The 17,432-nt window shown below is 48.2% G+C and overlaps 1 protein-coding gene across 2 annotated transcripts in view; it reads right to left on the bottom strand.

Annotated features, from left to right (window-relative positions):
* Positions 1-17,432, bottom strand: part of Pde1b (phosphodiesterase 1B) — a 31,134-nt gene that overhangs the window by 1,484 nt on the left and 12,218 nt on the right. The window contains exons 1-14 of one of the 2 annotated variants that reach the window (XM_070042270.1): positions 15,733-15,875; positions 10,452-10,565; positions 9,023-9,205; positions 8,777-8,843; positions 7,871-7,987; positions 4,859-4,999; positions 4,409-4,509; positions 4,180-4,305; positions 3,953-4,054; positions 2,262-2,382; positions 1,884-1,965; positions 1,456-1,564; positions 823-953; positions 398-517 (exon numbers count right to left, since the gene is read on the bottom strand). In XM_070042270.1, coding sequence (XP_069898371.1) covers positions 414-517; positions 823-953; positions 1,456-1,564; positions 1,884-1,965; positions 2,262-2,382; positions 3,953-4,054; positions 4,180-4,305; positions 4,409-4,509; positions 4,859-4,999; positions 7,871-7,987; positions 8,777-8,843; positions 9,023-9,205; positions 10,452-10,565; positions 15,733-15,785 — 1,551 coding nt within the window. In that variant the 5' untranslated portion in view covers positions 15,786-15,875 and the 3' untranslated portion in view covers positions 398-413. Of the gene's footprint in view, positions 1-397; positions 518-822; positions 954-1,455; positions 1,565-1,883; positions 1,966-2,261; positions 2,383-3,952; positions 4,055-4,179; positions 4,306-4,408; positions 4,510-4,858; positions 5,000-7,870; positions 7,988-8,776; positions 8,844-9,022; positions 9,206-10,451; positions 10,566-15,732; positions 15,876-17,432 lie in introns of those variants that run through there. The other variant, XM_070042259.1, reaches the window with a different exon arrangement.

The raw sequence follows: 17,432 nt of genomic DNA, 5'->3' as shown, positions 1-17,432 counted from the left end.
TCATTTCCAGCCTGGCTTTCCCCACTCAGTCTCTAGTTGAGCACAAATGGCCTTCAGTAGCATGCAAGCTGAGTACATGAGCTGGGCTGACACACACACGTCACTGAGCCAGGAGGCATAACCCCACCTTCCCCCCACACACACACTCACACAGAGTCAAGTGGGGGAGCCACCCTGCCTGTGCTGTCCTTTCTCCCTGCAGGGACTATAGGGCCAAAGATGGTGGGAGGATTTCCCTCCTTCCCACCCCACCCGCCCACCTGACCCCAGCTCAGGGCTAGCTAGCTATGCCTTTACCTAGAAAGAGAACAGGAGAAACCTCTCACCCACCACACCCCAGGGAGATGAACGGTAACCATCAGAGGCCAGGATGACCCAGCCTCCACCAGCAGCTCACCTGGGCCAGCCCTGGGCTAGTCCAGATTCCCATTCTGGTTGTGCTCGTCTTCTGCCGGGGAGGGCGGGGTCTCTTCTTCACAGGGGGACAGCTCATCAATGGACATCTGGTTGGTGATGCCTACAGGAGAGTGCAGAGGAGGCTGATGTTAGATCAAGAAGTGGTATTTCCCCTAGAACAAAGGAGTACATGAAGAAAAGCTGATGATTCTCATCCACCACCCATCTCTGGAAGACCCCTGCAGACACTCACAAGGCAATGCCTCCATGGCAGAGCCAGAGATGCCCAGGCGCCATGCGTAGGCATCTGGTTGGTTCCATTTCCCACTTCTAGGTGTTAGAGCTGCCCTGGGGTTTCTCTGCTAAATTCTTCTCCCCGGTTTGAAGGTTCACTGCCCACCCCACCCCCCATCCCAAGGCACCTACCACTTGCTGCCCGTTCCTTCCATTTCTGTTTGTTCTCTTGAATGTACTTGGTCCAGGTGGAACGGAAGCTGACCACATCAGGGTTGGGGTCTCCCACATCCACATCTAGGGAAGGCTGGCGCCACTGGAAGCTACAAGCCAAACGCACACATGCACACCCCAAAGCCCAGTTCCAGCCCACGCTTGAATCTGCCTCGTAGGTTCTGAGGAGATGTTAGACCAGGATGAATTTTAGGGAACTGAATTTTCCTGTTTTCCCAGATAGCCACCCCCACCTCAAGTCCCTCTCCCTCTTCCCCCTAATGTACCCCTCCTCCACACCTTCTCCTTTGGTAGGAGGAAAACAAAACCAAGCTTATGTGAAAGGCAATAAAGACTGAAAGAGGAAACAAAACTATGGATGTGTGGAGCCCCAGGAGCAATCCCACACTTCTGATTCCCACCCTTCTACCCATGACTGGGCCAAGCGATAGGCGGGGGGGAGAGGGAGGGTGAGAGAAGGGACGACTCCCAAACTTGGAAGAGTCATGATCTGCCATGACCTCCTACCCTGAGTCAGTCCTCTGTGTACCCAACTCTGCCCCTCCTCTCCACCCCTGAACCAGGAGATCAAGCGGCCCCAGCCACCCTCACCTGGGCTGGCTTTTAGACTTGGAGTCGTCATCCACCAGGGGCTGGACACTCTTCTCTGCCACATCAGTCAGCACAGAGAATGTAGGTTCCACAATGAAGTCAATGAAACCTATGGGGAAGGGGACGAGGCAACAGAGATGTCTTACATAGAGGGCGGCTGGACAGAGGATAGAACTGGACCGCCAATTAGGTAGAACATGGTGGAGAGGGACCGAGGGCTGCTACCTTCCCTGTGGGGATGACTTTAGGTTGTGTCCTTGTGAGCCCGGACCTCTGACCTGCTACCACAAGACCCTGTGCTCTAGCTAAGCAGCCTGGCCTCTGTCGGAAGAGTGGTTTGGGGACTGACGGTGTTGGGAGTAATCCTGGCTCCAGCCCACACAGCATCTTTCCCTTTCCCATTCTTGTCCCTATAGCAAAGGACTCACCAATCTGGGACTGAGCCACCAGAGTGGAAGTGCGATCACACAGCGGAGAGAAGGGCAGGCCCAGCTCAGCCTCCTTGTCACCCTGGGGAGAGAGCATATGCTTGGAGAGGATGCCTCATGCCTGCCAGATGGGCAGGGGGTTGCTAGAGGGATAACAGGACGAGAGGAAATTCTGCCCCTTTGACCCAGAAATGTAACTATAGGCCACCATTGTTCAAATCTTGAGGTTTTTAATCACACAGGTTTAGGATCAAGTCAACAGCAAAGGGTAAATGGAATGAAGATCTAGAGTAGCAGTAGGGAACTTGCAGAACGAAAGAAGCAAGAAGCCACCCCCCACCCCATGGACAGGGGATGGGCACAGGTGCCATTATCTACCTGGCGGAAGAATTCCTCCATCAAGGCCTTGGTCCAGCGGCTGTGGACAGACCACTGTTTGGTTGGGTGGCTGATGTCGGCAGCATGGAGCAGAAGAGACAAGGCCTTGGACTTGTCAATCCTGGTCAAAGCAAGTATCAAAGAGAGGCAAACTGATCTTTTAGGAAAAAATCAGCTTTAGGAAGAAGAATAACAACAACAACAACAACAACAAAAACCTGGCCATTCCCTGACTTCTCAATTATATATCCTCCCTCAGACCCAAAAACACCCTCCAAGGCTCTACACACACACACATACACTCACATACACACACACACACACACACACACACACACACACACACACACACACACACACACACACACACACACACACACACACACACACACACAGAGGTATATGTACAAGTAGCAGCATAGGTTTGTAGCTAAGAACCCAGCCTTAACATCAAAGGGCACAGGTTTGAATCCCTACCACATACTAGCTATGACCCTGAGCAAGTTACCTGAATTTTTCATATTTCATTTTCTTCACCCCTACAATGGAAATAACAACTCTGCCACATATTGAATTGTTCTGAGGATTAAATGACATACAACAACTAAGCAATCATATAATAAGTGCTAGGTAGATGTTACTTCTAATGATAATCATTATTATTACCGTGCCCCCGACAATAGACTGTTGTAATACTAGACATTCTCCCACTTCAGGACACACGTGCGCACGTGTGCGTGTGCGCACACACACACACACACACACACACACACACACACACACACACACACACACACACGGAGTTCTGTTCCCTCTCACACACATTTATACACACCCACCCACGTCCAGGCAACATTAGATCTAATTGTGGTGTTAGGTTTGCATGGTTTGGGGCTGGATTTTTTTTTTATCTTTTTAATTTTGTCAGGCACAGGGCTTGAACCCAGGGCCTGTCCACTGTCCCTGAGCTTTTTCACTTAAGGCTAGCACTCTACCACTTTGAACCACATTGCCATTTTCAATTTTCTGGCAGTTAATTAGAGATAAAAGTCTCACAGATTTTACTTCCCCAGGCTGACCTTGAACCTTGGTCCTCAGATCTCAGCCTACTGAGTAGCTAGGATTACATTCATGTGCCACGGGCATGGTTTTTGTTTGTGTAGGTACTGGGGCTTGAACACAGTGCCTGAGCACTGTCCCATAAGCTGTTTTCACTCAAGGCTGGTACTCTACCACTTGAACCACAGCTCCACCTCCAGCTGGGTGTTTCTATTTTTAACCGCACACAACTCTATCAATGGCCTTATCAGAGTGGGAACTGGTGGTGAGTTGCTGTGGAACATGTTTGGTAAGAACAGCAGAGTCCAGAAGGATTGAATACATTTCCTAACATTCCTAACACTCAGCCCCTCTTTCCTTCCTTACTCTGTCTGGCCTGCAGCTGCAAGACAGACTTGCTAGACTCCACACCCCCAAGCACTCCCCAGCAGATCAGCCACCTAGGCTGTATGTAGTCCTACATTCACATACACCGTGAGCACGTACACAGATATGTTCAGATAGGCATACGAGGCCAGGCCAGTTTCAAGGGGTAAAGATCTGACAGACCAACTACCAGTGTCCACCCCAAATTCACTTGCCCCACCCCATCCCCAGTGTCCCAGCCCCTACTGCTTCCCCATGAATGCTACCTCTCCAACTGCTGTAAAGCCGTCTTCATGGACTTCACTTGCTGAAAATGGCAAGACATGTCTGTAGCCAACACCATCTCAATGACCAAGGCACGAAGCTCTCTGTGTGGACAGAAAAAAAATGATACTATCAGCCCTCTCAGACCACCTGGACAAGGAGCTCCAGGGATGGGGGAACAGGTTGGGATACACAGTCTCGGGAAAGTCATGCTTTCTCTCCTGCTCACACAAACTCGTCCTTGGTGAGATTGATGAAAATGTTCATCTCATCGTCCTGCATCATCCGGAAGACAGAGCTGATGTGGTGATTCTCTAGCACAGAGCGGTCGTTGTACAGGATGGCACATTCTGACCTACAGAGATAAAAGTTATCAGGCCCAGCCCCCCTCAGAACGCCACCTGGCTCCTCCAGGCCCCTGCCATGTCCCCACGCGCTCCTCCCCACCCTCAGCTCACTTGGTCTGGATGTGGAAGCTGTTGGTCGTGCCTGTGTGCTCATAATCATGGATGGCTGCAGCAAAGATGATGGCCAAGACCTCAATCTCTGACAGACAGTGCTAGGAGAAAGACACAGAGAGTGAGAGGGTTAGGCCTCTGCCAGTCACTGGCCTAAGTGGCACAAGTTAGGCCATTCAGCCCATCTTTGGTGCTTCAAGGCCAGCTGGCAGTGAATGCACAACAGGTTATCGCAGGGACCTTCCTCCTTCCCCAACCTGCCCCATCCCCACTGCGTCTGAGCGCATGTCCCTAGAACTGCCCACAACATTTTGGTACACTCAGGTTTTCTTCAGAAGCCTTGAGATGCTAAAAGAAGAGTCAACAAGAGGCAAATGGCCTGCAAAGGAGAGCTGAGACTCCCCAGTTCAAAGGTAGAGTCAGTCACAGGCAGGACTCCAGGGCACCTACCACCATCCCTGTGCGCAGCAGGAAGCAGTGGACTGTCTGGGTGACATCAGCTGCGTGGATCTGGTTGTGATAAGGGTTCTTGTACTTCCCGTAGCCTGTCTCCAAGGCCTCCAGGAAAGACATCAAAAACACAGTGGGAATCTGCACCAAAAAGGAAAATGTCAAGATATGTCAAGGGCCAGGCACGGGTGGTTCACACTTATAATCCTACCTACTCAGGAGGCTGAGATCTGAGGATCACAGTTCAAAGACAGCCCAGGCCAAAAAAAAAAAAAGTCCATGAGACTCTTATTTCCAATTAGCCAGCATAAAGCTGGAGGTGGAGCTGTGGTTCAAGTGGTATAGCACCAGCCTTGAGCAAAACGCTTAGGTCCTGAGTTCAAGCCAAAAAAAAAGATATGTCAGATATGGCAGTGACAGGACCAAGTTCAGCAATCCCATCATCCTTTAGGAGACAGCATGGCAGCTGGGCACTGGAGAGTCTAAAGCAGAGCATTGAGAGTTCAAGGCCAGTCTTGGGCAAGCTATTGTCTCAAACTGTCAACGACTACCAAAAAAGAAAACAGCACAGAGTAAAGTATGAGCTTTGCATCCAGGTGAATTTGGGCTCCCATCCTTCTCTCCCAAGAAGAGAGAGCTGCTGGTGTCACCTTGGACAAGTCACATGCCTCCTTATGCCTCTAATACTTAATTGCAGGATGAAGCTAATGCCACCTACCTGGAATTTAATGAGATAAGTACAAGGCACTTAGGAAGTGCTCTCTAAAGAGTAGCTATAATTGTGATTATTTCTCTGGAGATTTCTAAGAAAAGGAAAGAAAGCATCCCTCCTACTTTCTAACCACCCTACATCATCCTCAAGTCTAATACCACAGAGAAGAGCTCAGAAGCAGAGGAAAAAGTAAGATAACCTCACTAGAGCTTGGCCCAAGTGGTAGAGCACTAGCAAGTCAAGACCCTGAGTTCAAAACCCAGTAACATACACACAATAAACAAATAAATGAACAAACAAATAAACAAATAAATAAAGTGACCTAGAGAGTACCCTTCTAGCAGCTGTGTGTGGATCATCCTCTCTTCTAAGCATGCAAACACAACCCCACCAGTTCACACACACACACACACACACACACACACACACACACACACACACACACACACACACACACACACACACACACACACACACACACACACACACACACACACACGAGACCAGGAGCAGCCAAACACCAGTGGCTCAGGTCTTCAATCCTGGCTATTCAGGCTGAAATCTGAGGATCCCAGATAAGACAAGGCCAAAAGACTCTTATCTCCAATTAACCAGCAAAAAAAAGAAAAAAGAAGAAGAAGAAGAAGAAGCAGCTGACAGTAAGAGTGTGATTCAAGTGGTAGAACGCTAGTCTTGAGCAAAGATGCTAAGTGGGAGTGAGGCCCCAGAATCAGCATTAAAAAACAAAAACAAAAAAAGACCAAAAGCAGAGATCCGTCCAGCTACTCTTGAATTCTTCCCCCAGCTGTATACATGCCCTAGAGTATCTCTGCATCCTCAAGACTCCCAGAGGGTAGGCTGGTATGCACCTTTACCTACCCCTGGATCTCCTGAGGCTGAAGGAAAGGGACAAAGGTTCAGGATTTGGGGAAGCTTCCATCAAGATGAGCTATAAGAATAACAGAAGACACTGACAATGTGCCACTGGTCAGAACCTAACCTCCCCCACCCCTACCCCTGGAGGGCTGTGCCCCAAATTCAAGAAATTTTAAAGGACGGTTTCCATGACAACTGCCATTGCTTTTGTGTTGCCATGGCGTTCCTGTGGAAGGAAAGGCAGGGGAATAAAAGGAGCTGGGGGACCCAGGAGAAGAAGAGCAGATCCCAGTGGAAACAATAAGCACCTCCCTTTCTCTCACTGCCTTGGAACAGGAAGACTGGTCAGACCTAACCCAGTACAGCTGCTCTAGGGGTTCCCCAGCACCCAGTCATTCCAGGTAAGGAAGAAAGTTTGGAAAAGGCTAGTGAGTGATGTAATCTGGGTACCAGTGTGGAAGAACATGGGCTGAGTAAAGTAAGAACCCTGCTATTATTCTCTGGCCTGCAGAAGGCAGGACTAGAAAGAAATAAAATACCAAAGGACAGGAAGACACTGAAGGAAATCCCAGCTGAGCGCCTCAGAAAAATTACAGAAATTCTCTTGGGAGTTGTTAGAAGAGGAGGGGTCAAGGGTCAAAGGTCAGAAAGACAAATAGTCTGTTCCAGCAAAGTGAGGCCAAGAATGGCTGGAACAACTCTTCTATGTGGACACCTCTCATTGCTCACCACATACATACACATTTCCCTTCACCTCTAACATCTACCCAGGTACCCTCCAAATATCCAACCCCATACTTATCACTTGGTTTTCCCAGGTGGAAATGTTTCTTTCTGGCCCTGATCCATCCCCTCCTCCTAGTGCCGGCTATGAAGAGGTCTTATATCCAGATTATCCTTCCAGCACAGCTGGAGAGCAAAACAGAGCTCACAACCCAGCAGGTCCCATACAGCCCCACCTTAGTCCTGCCAAGAAATGCCCCCACTCTCACCCCTAGGAAAATCCCAGGAGAAGAGACCAGAGGTGAAGGGCAGGCCTGTTTTGTTCGCTCTTCTCTTTCCTGACCTCAGGAAACAAATAAGAGTGACTCTAGTCTCAAAGGCTCTTGCTGACAGCATTGGGCTCGAATCCACAAACAGGAGAGGTAGAACTGCAACTAGCCCCGACAGAACAAATCAGGGGAAGGCAAAGGAATGAGCACAGCATCCCCGCTAAGCACCTGCAGACCTACAGCCTTTCCCCAGGAAGTGATAAGTGAAGTGAGAGACTATACCAAGTACCAGAGAGGTTAGACTCGGTCAAGCTCTAGAGACTTCTTTGCCATGGAAGACCGAATGAAAACATCATGGAATCTACTAGTGGGGAATGTTCTGGAATATGAAGGAGAGGAGGGGCAGGAGGCAGAAGTAGGATGCTGTCCAACCTTGAAGCGGCTAATGAGGTTATGGCGAGTCAGCAGCTCAAAAACAATGGTCCTCAGGGCGTGGTCATCTGCTGCCCGGTTCAAGGAAAAGACATCAAAGCACCAGAGGTCCAGGTTCTGTGGAGAAACAGTGGATTATGTAGGGAGACTCTCTTTGAGACTTAAACTTCAAGGAGGGATTCCCAATGATTACAGAAACTTGGGAAGCAGAAAAACAAAGAGGTGGTAGACTAGACCTCTTTCTTCCCAGGTATACCTCAGTATGGAAGGAATTTGCCTCTAGAGCTGGGCAATGGTTGTTTTGAAGAACATGGGAACAGCAGTTAAAAAGGAAAGCATGGGGAAACTGATAGGCAGATAGCAAAGATAACATATGAGAGATAACATGTGGCCCTTGATTCCTATACTGCCTCAAGTTACCACCTAAATTCTTCCTCTTCCCATAATGTTCTGGGTGCCCATTCAACCAATGAAAAGATCCAGGGCACCTCATACACAGGCCATCAAGCAATGAATGCAAAGCCCAAGGGAGGAGCTCTGCGAAGAGACTGGGACTATAAAAACCTCCTACAGATAGGACTCCATTGAACCCCCTGGTCTGGGTTCCCTCTCTTTGGAGAGTCTCTCTACTTTTGTGGCTTTCCTTTAACTTTCAAAAAAAAAAGAGGGCGGGGATGAAAGGAAGAAAAAAGGAAAAGAAGGAGGGTGGGAGGAAGGAAGGAAGAAGGAAGGAAGGAAGGAAGGAAGGAAGGAAGGAAGGAAGGAAGGAAGGAAGGAAGGAAAGAAGGAAGGGAGGGAGGGAGGGAGGGAGGGAGGGAGGGAGGGAGGGAGGGAAAAAAATCACACCATGTAAACAGAGCTTTTCCAACTCCCATCTTTCTTGATATTCCAAAACCCAGGGGTTACCTTGAGACAATTGTGGACTGCCGTGGAGTAGGTGGGAGCCACAGAGGTATATGTTCTTCGGAACATCCTAAATGAGAGAATGAAATCTATAACATCTGGGGAGTAGACATCTGATCAAGTAAGTGGGTCTAAATGCAGAAGCCATGATCATGGAATCCTATGGCTGGTGAGGTCTTAAAGAAACAGAGAGGCTGAAAAGAAGAACACAGTAGCGGCAAAGGAAGACCAAGTACTGGCAAACCTTACCGCTCCACGAAGATTCCAGCCTGCACAGCATGCACGATGCTTCGGAACTTTGGCTTCTCCTCTGCCCTGCGGCCTTTGGCTCGGGTCTGCTGGGTGAAGGTGGAAGCCAGCCAGTCCCGTACCTCTGAAGGTACGGCATCTGACCGTAGCTCCTGCAGCTCATCCTCTGTATCCAAGATTTGCCTGGGATACAGAAGGGGGAATCATAGGAAAAAAGATGGCAGGTGTTTCCATAGCCTAGAGACCCTGCACCCAGCCCCAGCCCAAAATAAGTAATGTTCCTACCAGCTTTCTCTGTCATGATCTTCCTCTCCTTTCTCTTACTATAGCTGTGTGTGTGTGTGTGTGTGTTTGTACACACATGTGCACACACGCCAATCCTGGGTCTTGAACTTAGGGCCTGGGCGTTGTTTCTTGTTTTTTTTGCTCAGAGCTAACATTCTACCACTTGAGCCACAGCTCTACCTCCAGCTTTTTTGGTGATTACTTGAAGGTAAAAATTTCCTGGTCTTTTCTGCTCAGGCTGGCTTCAAATCTCAATCCTCAGATTTCAGCCTCCTTAGTAGCTAAGATTATAGGCCTGAGCCACCAGTGCCCAGCCTCTTACTATATCTCTTTCTGTCTGGATTGCTATCCAGCTTCTTCTCTACTAACTGTGTGAGGTATCAAACAGCCTGTCTATGGCCATATTCAAGCAGGCAATGAAGTATCATCTGCCAGAGTGTTACAGAATAGAACTGTCCAGTAGAAATAAATTGCAAGCCCTATACATAAAAAATTTAACATCCTAAGAGTTACATTAAGAAGACAGAAAGAAACTGATTAAAAAATTTGTCTTCATGATAAATTTTATTTAAATAAATACCTCCAAAATATTATAGTTTCAACGTAAATCAACATAAAATACATCAATGACAGATTTTTACACTTTTTTTCTAAGTCTTCAAAATCCAGTGTGCAATTTACATGCATTATATATGTAAATTATTGCCACATGGCAAGTACTCATTAGCTCTGTGGAATCAGAGGCTCCCAAATTGGCCAGCACAGGTCTAGAAAGGTCTTCTACACTGGGAAGGTTAACATTAGATGTGCTTTAGGGTTCCTTCCAACTCTGAAATCATTTTGTGTGTGTGTGTGTATGCCAGTACTTGAGAGCTTGAACACAGGGCCTGGGTAATGTCCCTTCGCTTTTTCTGTTCAAGGCTAGCACTCATCCTCTCCTCCACACTCCTGGTTTTTCTTTTGCAGTACAGCATGTCTCTCTGCCCCTTCCTCTGCTCCTCTATCTCAGCTCAGAGCCCTTTCTACCTATCCTATCCTCTCTCTTTCTTCCTGTCTATTCCCTCCACACACCCCTCATCTCCAGCCTTCTGGAACCCTGGCTACCTGCTATCTTTCTCCTTCTCTGTCTATAGGTCTCTCTCACCGTGTCTCATCAATATAGACGGCCTCCAGTAGAGATGCTGTGTATTCCAGGTTTTTCTTCAGCTCCTCAATGTTTACCTCCCCATTCTCCAACTGCTTCACCATGTAGCGCAGCCTGTGGGGTGTAGGTACAGACATCCTGCTTAGATACTGTTCCCTTATCAGGAAACCACCAATAGGGGACACTCTACAGAAACATCCTCAGTCTTCCATTCACTCGTTAATAATTTGAAAATGAACAATAAGCAGCTAATGCTTTTCCTCTCGGGCTGTAGGTGATGCCTGTAGTACATTCTCTCCCCACCCCCACAAAGTTTAAGCCCAGGCTTTTCTGACCCCATCACTCCATCTACCATCATCTGATCTCTCCACACGGCCCTTCAACCAGCAGCTTTTGTAAACTCTTGTTTAGACTGCCTGGGCCCCACAAAATCAGGCCGATACAAGCCACTAGGGTAATGTTTGGGAGATGATTTGTTAAATAGTCTGAACACTGGCCCACAGGAAGGGGCTTTGGGATTAACAGCAATGAAAACAGCCCCCTGGGATCAAGGCAGGGAAGGGGAGCATGGCCCCAGCCCCTCTGTCCCTGGCAGAGATGGCAAAGACACAGAACAAAGCCCTTTCTGAATGCTTTCGCCTGGCCTCACTCCACGCAGGCAGAGCTAATGGATTATGATTCCAGAATCCATCAGCCAGGACAAAGCTGGTTAACCCCTGCCTGCCTGGGTTTGTGACACACGGAGAGAACCTGGCCTATTCTCTGCCAGCGGTCAAGTCCAAGCTCCTCCCAGGCCAAAAGCAGTGAGATAGCTCCAGGACTCTCAACTCACTGGATGTTTTGCCTAAACCAACCATCTCCTCACATTTTACACGTACAGATCTGGGGTGCAGAGGGGGGTGGTTAGGAATTAACTGAGAGGTTTCTGAGAAGTCTAGTAGGCTATCGAGTTCAGGCAGGCAGACACAAAGCAAATAAAGCTCCTCTCGTAGAGGGTGATTTAAAAGAAAGCCACAACACAGTCCTTCTTCTCTGCTCTCTTCACTCTATCCCACCTCACCTGAAGCCAACTCAAGGGTGAAATGGAAGCAATTATAATCCCCCCTGAAAGGGGCTTCAGAAACCCAAGGTCACCCTCTGAGTCAGAGAAGAGAATGAGTCAGGAACCAGAGGCTGAAATTAGCATCAATTCCCAGGGATGCTGGGGGGGAGGGAGAGCAATGGCATTCCTGAACAGAAGCAGCTCCAAAATCCTGGGGGGTGGGGGGGGTCCTCAGCAACTTTGGAATGGGAGGGGTGTTGCAGCCCCAGTAAGTATCACAAGCCAATTCTCATATCAAAGCCCAGCAGCTCTGGCCCACATGTCTGAGAGCAAATGGGGCAGAAGGGAATGGGGCAGAATGGGAGAAGGGGGAGAAGAAGTCTTCAGCGGGCTACGTCCATCCGTCCATCCGTCACATCTCACTTCCAGCTGCCTCCCCCGCTGCACTGTTCCATGTGGACCCAGCAGGTTGTTTAACAGGAAGAAAGGAAAGCAAGATTAAGAAAGCCAGCCTCACTCCTGATTCAGTAGGGAAGGAACAGAGAGAGACGAAACATAGAAGGCCCTCCCCTGCCTTTGAGGCCCAGGTACTAGATGAGTCTTCCATCTCCCTGTCATGTCCCTTCTCCCATCATGACCTGGGACCATGAAATTTAGGGATACACAACACAGAAAGAAAAAAGAAAAAAGACCTCCCCTCCTGCCTATGGTTCCATCTGTCCCCCTTGTGGCCCACCCATCCTAATCTTCCACTTCAGTCAACTCTTCTACAACCCCAAATCCCATCCTCAAGGGTCAGTGCCCACCACCAAAGTTGTCCCAGTTCCTAAACCACCTCTTAAAGCACTCATCCCTCCCAACACTGGCTCCCAAGTGAACAGCCACACCCACACGGGTGCTCATTTTCATACATTTGCATAATCTCTAACAGTGCTGCCAGCTCCACTTTCTAAAAAGCATTTTTTCTCCTACATTATCTCATTTTATCCTCACAATGGGCCTATGAGGGAGGGAGGTGGAGAAAGAATTGCAAACTACATCTCCAATGCAAAAAAAAAAAAAAGACAGGAGAAAGCTTTGGCATCAGATGCTTCTCTGCAGTCTGGAAGGCTGGAATCCTAGCTTCAAAGCCATTTCTCCCTGTGGTGAGTTCCAGGGAAAGTCACCAACTTTTAATCAGCCCTTATTGTAAGGTGGCCTGGAGACTCCCAGCACACCTGTTACCTTGGATACCTGTCAAAATGTAGATTCTAGACTTTGATGCACACCTACTGAATCAGGACTTCTGGGAGAATAGTTTAGGGGGTGGTGGGTGTGCACTGAAACTGGGGCTTGAACTCACGGCCTCACATTCTTGTTTAGCTTTTTCACTCAAGGCCAGTGCTCTATCATTTGAGCCACACCTCCACTTTCTGAGTTTTGCTGGTTAATTGGAGATAAGAATCTCTAGGATTTGTCTGTCTGGGCTGGCTTCAAGAACCTTCATCCTCAGATTACAGGAGTGAGCCACCATTCCCACAAGTTTATGCTTTAAACAAAAACAAAAAACCACTCCAGACGATTGTAGCTCATTCTAGAGTTTGAAATTTTTTACTGTAGTGCCTCAGTTTCCTCATTTGTAGAACAGGATGATAATCAAGTAGCCTTGCATGGCAATAAAGAGAATTAAATGAGGATTAAATGTAAGCTCACACTTACAATCCTACCTACTCAGTCGATTGAGATCTACAAAGCTGGAAGTAGAGTTATGGTTCAAGTGGTAAAGTGCCAGCCTTAGGCATGGGGGGGGGAGAAAAGATAAAATGAAATATTATGTGCAAAAGAAGTGGCATGTATTAACGATCTCTATAAATAGATTTTGAGTTGGAATTAACTAATTAGCATCATACTGGCCCCACAAAGCTTATGTTGCACTCCTTTGAAACCCAACAAGTACCTGCCTACTCTATTCCAGTCCAGCACAAGAAAATACAATCTGGACAGAGAAAGTGATGAGGAAGTCCCTCAACAGAAGAAACAAGAGTGTTGATAATGCCTATGATCTCTAATAATAATAATAACCTCATATGATTTTCACAAGCTATGAAGGAAGCCAGTGACTTGTCCAAGGTCATACGGCTTGCTGATCTCATTCGGCTTGGCAAGGCCTACAACTCAGGCTAATGGCACCTGCTTAGGTTCCCACACAATGAAGGTGTTAGGGCAAAAGCAGCTCAATAATGTAATTAGCTAGGAGAGAGGCAACCCTTATTCTACCAAAGCCTCTGCAGCCACAGGCAGTTCTGTCCTAAGTGTTGTGCTTTGGGCTCTGCAAATAGGAGCAGGAGAGACAGTGAGTGTCTGGAAGGTACTGACAGTGCCTGGTTTATCTTGGCCTCCATATTCAAATGCACAGTGATCAGTGAAAGTTCCACCAAGTAAGCACCGGGAAACCGGAGCAGACTAATCAGGAGAGATGCCACCAGTCAGAGCTCCTCATAGAGATTCTGGAGCCAGGACTTTTGAAATGCTAATGGTGAGCCTGGGGGTAGAAAAAAGTGGAACCCTTAGTTGACTTTGAACTCAGGGCTTCTTCCAAGTTCCTCCCCCTTCCCTCACCTCTAGATCTCCTCCAGAAGCTCTTATACAGCTTCTGTTGAAGTCTGAACCAAACACAACCCAGACACTAAAAGGAGGGGAGGTAGGGAAGGAAGGAAAGAATAAAGAATAAATTTGACAAATGAAGAGTCCAAGAAGAGCTGGACTCAGACAACTGAAAGACTCCAGGTGCTAAACTGTACCCTCCTAAAGTCAAACAAACGCTCACACACATATATGCCTGTACACACTGATGAGCATGCACGCGTGCGCACACACACACACACACACACACACACACACACACACACACACACACACACACACACACACACACACACACACACACACACACACACACACACACACACACACACACACACACACACACACACACACACACACACACACACACACACACACACCATACTCTCTGGCCAGCAAGGCCTTTCTTATGCCAAAGTCTTTCAGAGCGAAGATCTCCCCAGATCCACCCAAAGTCTTCAATTCACTGTTCTGTGTGAATACTCTCTACCCACATCAGTTTAAACCACTTGTGCAAAAACCTCCAAGAATCTGGCATGGGAAAGGTCCCCTTTCCTGTAGAAGTAGATGCTCAACCCCAACCAGTCCTCATTCAGCCCCAGGAAAAAATGGAAGCTTTACCACCTACCAACATTACTGTCTCCTTTATCTTCAGCCCCTGTCCCAGGGAAAAAGCCATAGGACCTGACCCCTATTGTCTTCTAGAGGCCCCACTGTCCTCCAGCCCTAGGAAACCAGCTGGAAGATAAGACTCCAGCTGTTAAAAAACAAACAAACAAAAACCAATCTTCAGAAGAGCCCACCTTCCCCAGTTCCCAACACAGGTGACTGATGATCTTGGGATTTCCATAGATCCCTGCCTCCAGTATTCACACTCAAAAAAAAAAAAAAAAAAAAAAAAAAAAACCCTACTGAGGAAGTTTGGAATAAGGCAGTCTAAAGTTAGAAGGCTAATTTGGGTTCTTAAAGGGCATGCATGCATGTGTGCCTCTGTGTGCCTCTGTGTGCCTCTGTGTGCCTCTGTGTGTGTGTGTGTGTGTGTGTGTGTGTGTGTGTGATTTCAAGGGAGTGTGAGGTCCTAAGAATGCTTTGGATCAGGAAAGGAAAGTATGGGAAACCCTGCGAACTCATTTGTCATAGCGAAAAGGAAGCAGTAAGAAGGAAAAGGAGATGAAAATGGGAGGATAATAAGGTAAAGAAAAGACACTAGAAGCCGGCTATTGGTGACTCATGCCTACAATCCTAGCTACTCAGGAGGGTGAGATCTGAAGACTGTGGTTTGAAGCGAGCCACTTTCCAGGAAGCTAGCTTTTCGGACAGGAAAGTCTCCATGACTCTTCTCTCCAATTACACAGCAAAAAGTTTGAAGTGGAGGTATGGCTTAAGTGGTAGACCACCAGCCTTGAGCAGAAAAGTTAAAGGACAGCGCTTAGGCCCATCCATCTCCATTACTGGCATACACAAATACACACACACACACAAGTGTACAAATTGGCTCACTCTCACACAACTCATACAGAGATGATCAGGTTTAGATCTTTCCCCTACAACAAACTAGAAATGGTGGGTTCATAGGCAAGTTCTTCTTCCTTCCCTCTCCTCTTCCCTGGCACCTACCTGAGTATGGGGCCCTGGAGATGGCTCCTCTGAACAGGAACAGGACTTGCCATGGAAATCAGTTTCCTGCTTCTCAATACCAAAACACTGACCCCAGGGACCAAAGGTCCCTACGGGGGGAAACAACTCTCCAGACCCCAGCTTCCTCCAGTTCCCAGGAGAACAACTGCGCGACTAACCAGATGCTCTTTGGGGTGGGGAACTGGAGGGGCTTGACAGAGGAAGAAGGGAGTGAGGCAAGACCCAGCCTACAGGAACTGGGTGAGAGGCCGCGGGAAAAGTTTCACATCTGAATCAGACTGAAAACAAGAATCTGTTGTCAGAAGAATCCCAGAAAGGACAGAAATAGCACGGGCCAGCCCCTTGCTCTCAGGAGGTGGGGCTCTTCTTTGGGAAAAAGGGATTACCAGGCTGCTTTAGGATGCACAGGACAAGGAACTATCCCGAATCTGCCACAGAGAAATCTGTCATGGGAGAGAAGGGCCTGCTAGGGCCCCTTAGAGAGGCTAAGCAGATTCAGCTCCCTCTCTGAGTCTTTTTCCAAGGTCATTTCTTCCAAGTGAGTCCTTAACCTACCTGAAAGAATGGAAGTAAGACAGGAGGATGGACTTCCCACTGATAATTAGAAGCTGTAGTAAAAGAGCTCCCTGAAGTTACGAAACAGAACCTTATGTAGACCAGACACTGCTTCCGAAGGGAAAGGGTCCCCAACTCCCAAGCAGTGAATGGAAGTCAGGAGAACTTTGTCTATTTAAAAAAAAAAATCAAGGCTGGGTGAGATGGGTGAGGCCTTGTGTTAAGGAGTGGAGGGGTGGGGGGAGAGTCTGAGTAATTTGAACATTTCCAGCCGCCAGTTTTCTCATCTTAAAAGTAGAGATTGGTGAGTTAACTATAGAGAAGTCAATCCAGCCCAGAGGTAGAGGAGAAGCGATGTATGGCTCAGGAAGCGTGGGCGGGGGAGGGGGGGGAGGCCCCCAGAAAAGTTTAAGGGCCAAGACCCCCTTCTACCACCTCCAGACTTTGATCTCTCTGGAGCTAGGGAGGAAAAGACCCGTTTTTGCAGCGCAGAAGAGGACGTGCGCACACAGTCCCAGCCGCCTCCCTATTGGCTGTGAGATGACATCACCAACACAAGCGCATGGGGGCTATGATTGGTCAGCTGAAGTGCTGGGCGGGGCTGAGAAGGGCAGATGGTAGGTGAAGCTCCCTGCATCCAGTTGCAAAGAGAGTTGACGGTGTACATGTTCTTCGCCTGGATGGACAGGGTACAGGGCTGGGGGTGGTGGAAATGAACATGGCAGGAGAAAGGGAAATAAAGAAGAAACGTGCCATAAGCTGGATTTTATGGCAGGAAGTCTTCTCTCTCAGTCCTACCTCTCAAAAGCAAAGAGAAATCAAAATACCCTGTCACTGTGCCAAAGCCTTGAAGGATAATAAACAAATGAAGTTTGGGAAGCTGCTGTTTCTCAGCTCCACTGAGCACTGGGATGAGTGGAAATGGACTTCAGTGACAACCAAAACAATGGAGGTTAAAGACCTACAAGCTGTTTTCCAGTGAACTCCCGTGGCCTTGAAACCTGGCTGCTGCATATTGTCAAAGAAAATACCCTCCCTCCCTCCCTCCCCCCCTCTCTCTCCCTCTCTCTTTCTCTCTCTCTCTTTCTCTCTCTCTTCTTTCTTCCTGTCCCTCCCCACTCCAG

This window comes from Dipodomys merriami, unplaced genomic scaffold, assembly GCF_024711535.1.
Source record: "Dipodomys merriami isolate MVZ:Mamm:240054 unplaced genomic scaffold, mDipMer1.0.p SCAF_10, whole genome shotgun sequence".
In the NCBI taxonomy this organism is placed as follows: Eukaryota; Metazoa; Chordata; class Mammalia; order Rodentia; family Heteromyidae; genus Dipodomys; species Dipodomys merriami.
The sequence above is the reverse complement of the archived record's forward strand: the minus strand, read 5'-3'. Positions and strand labels throughout refer to the sequence as shown.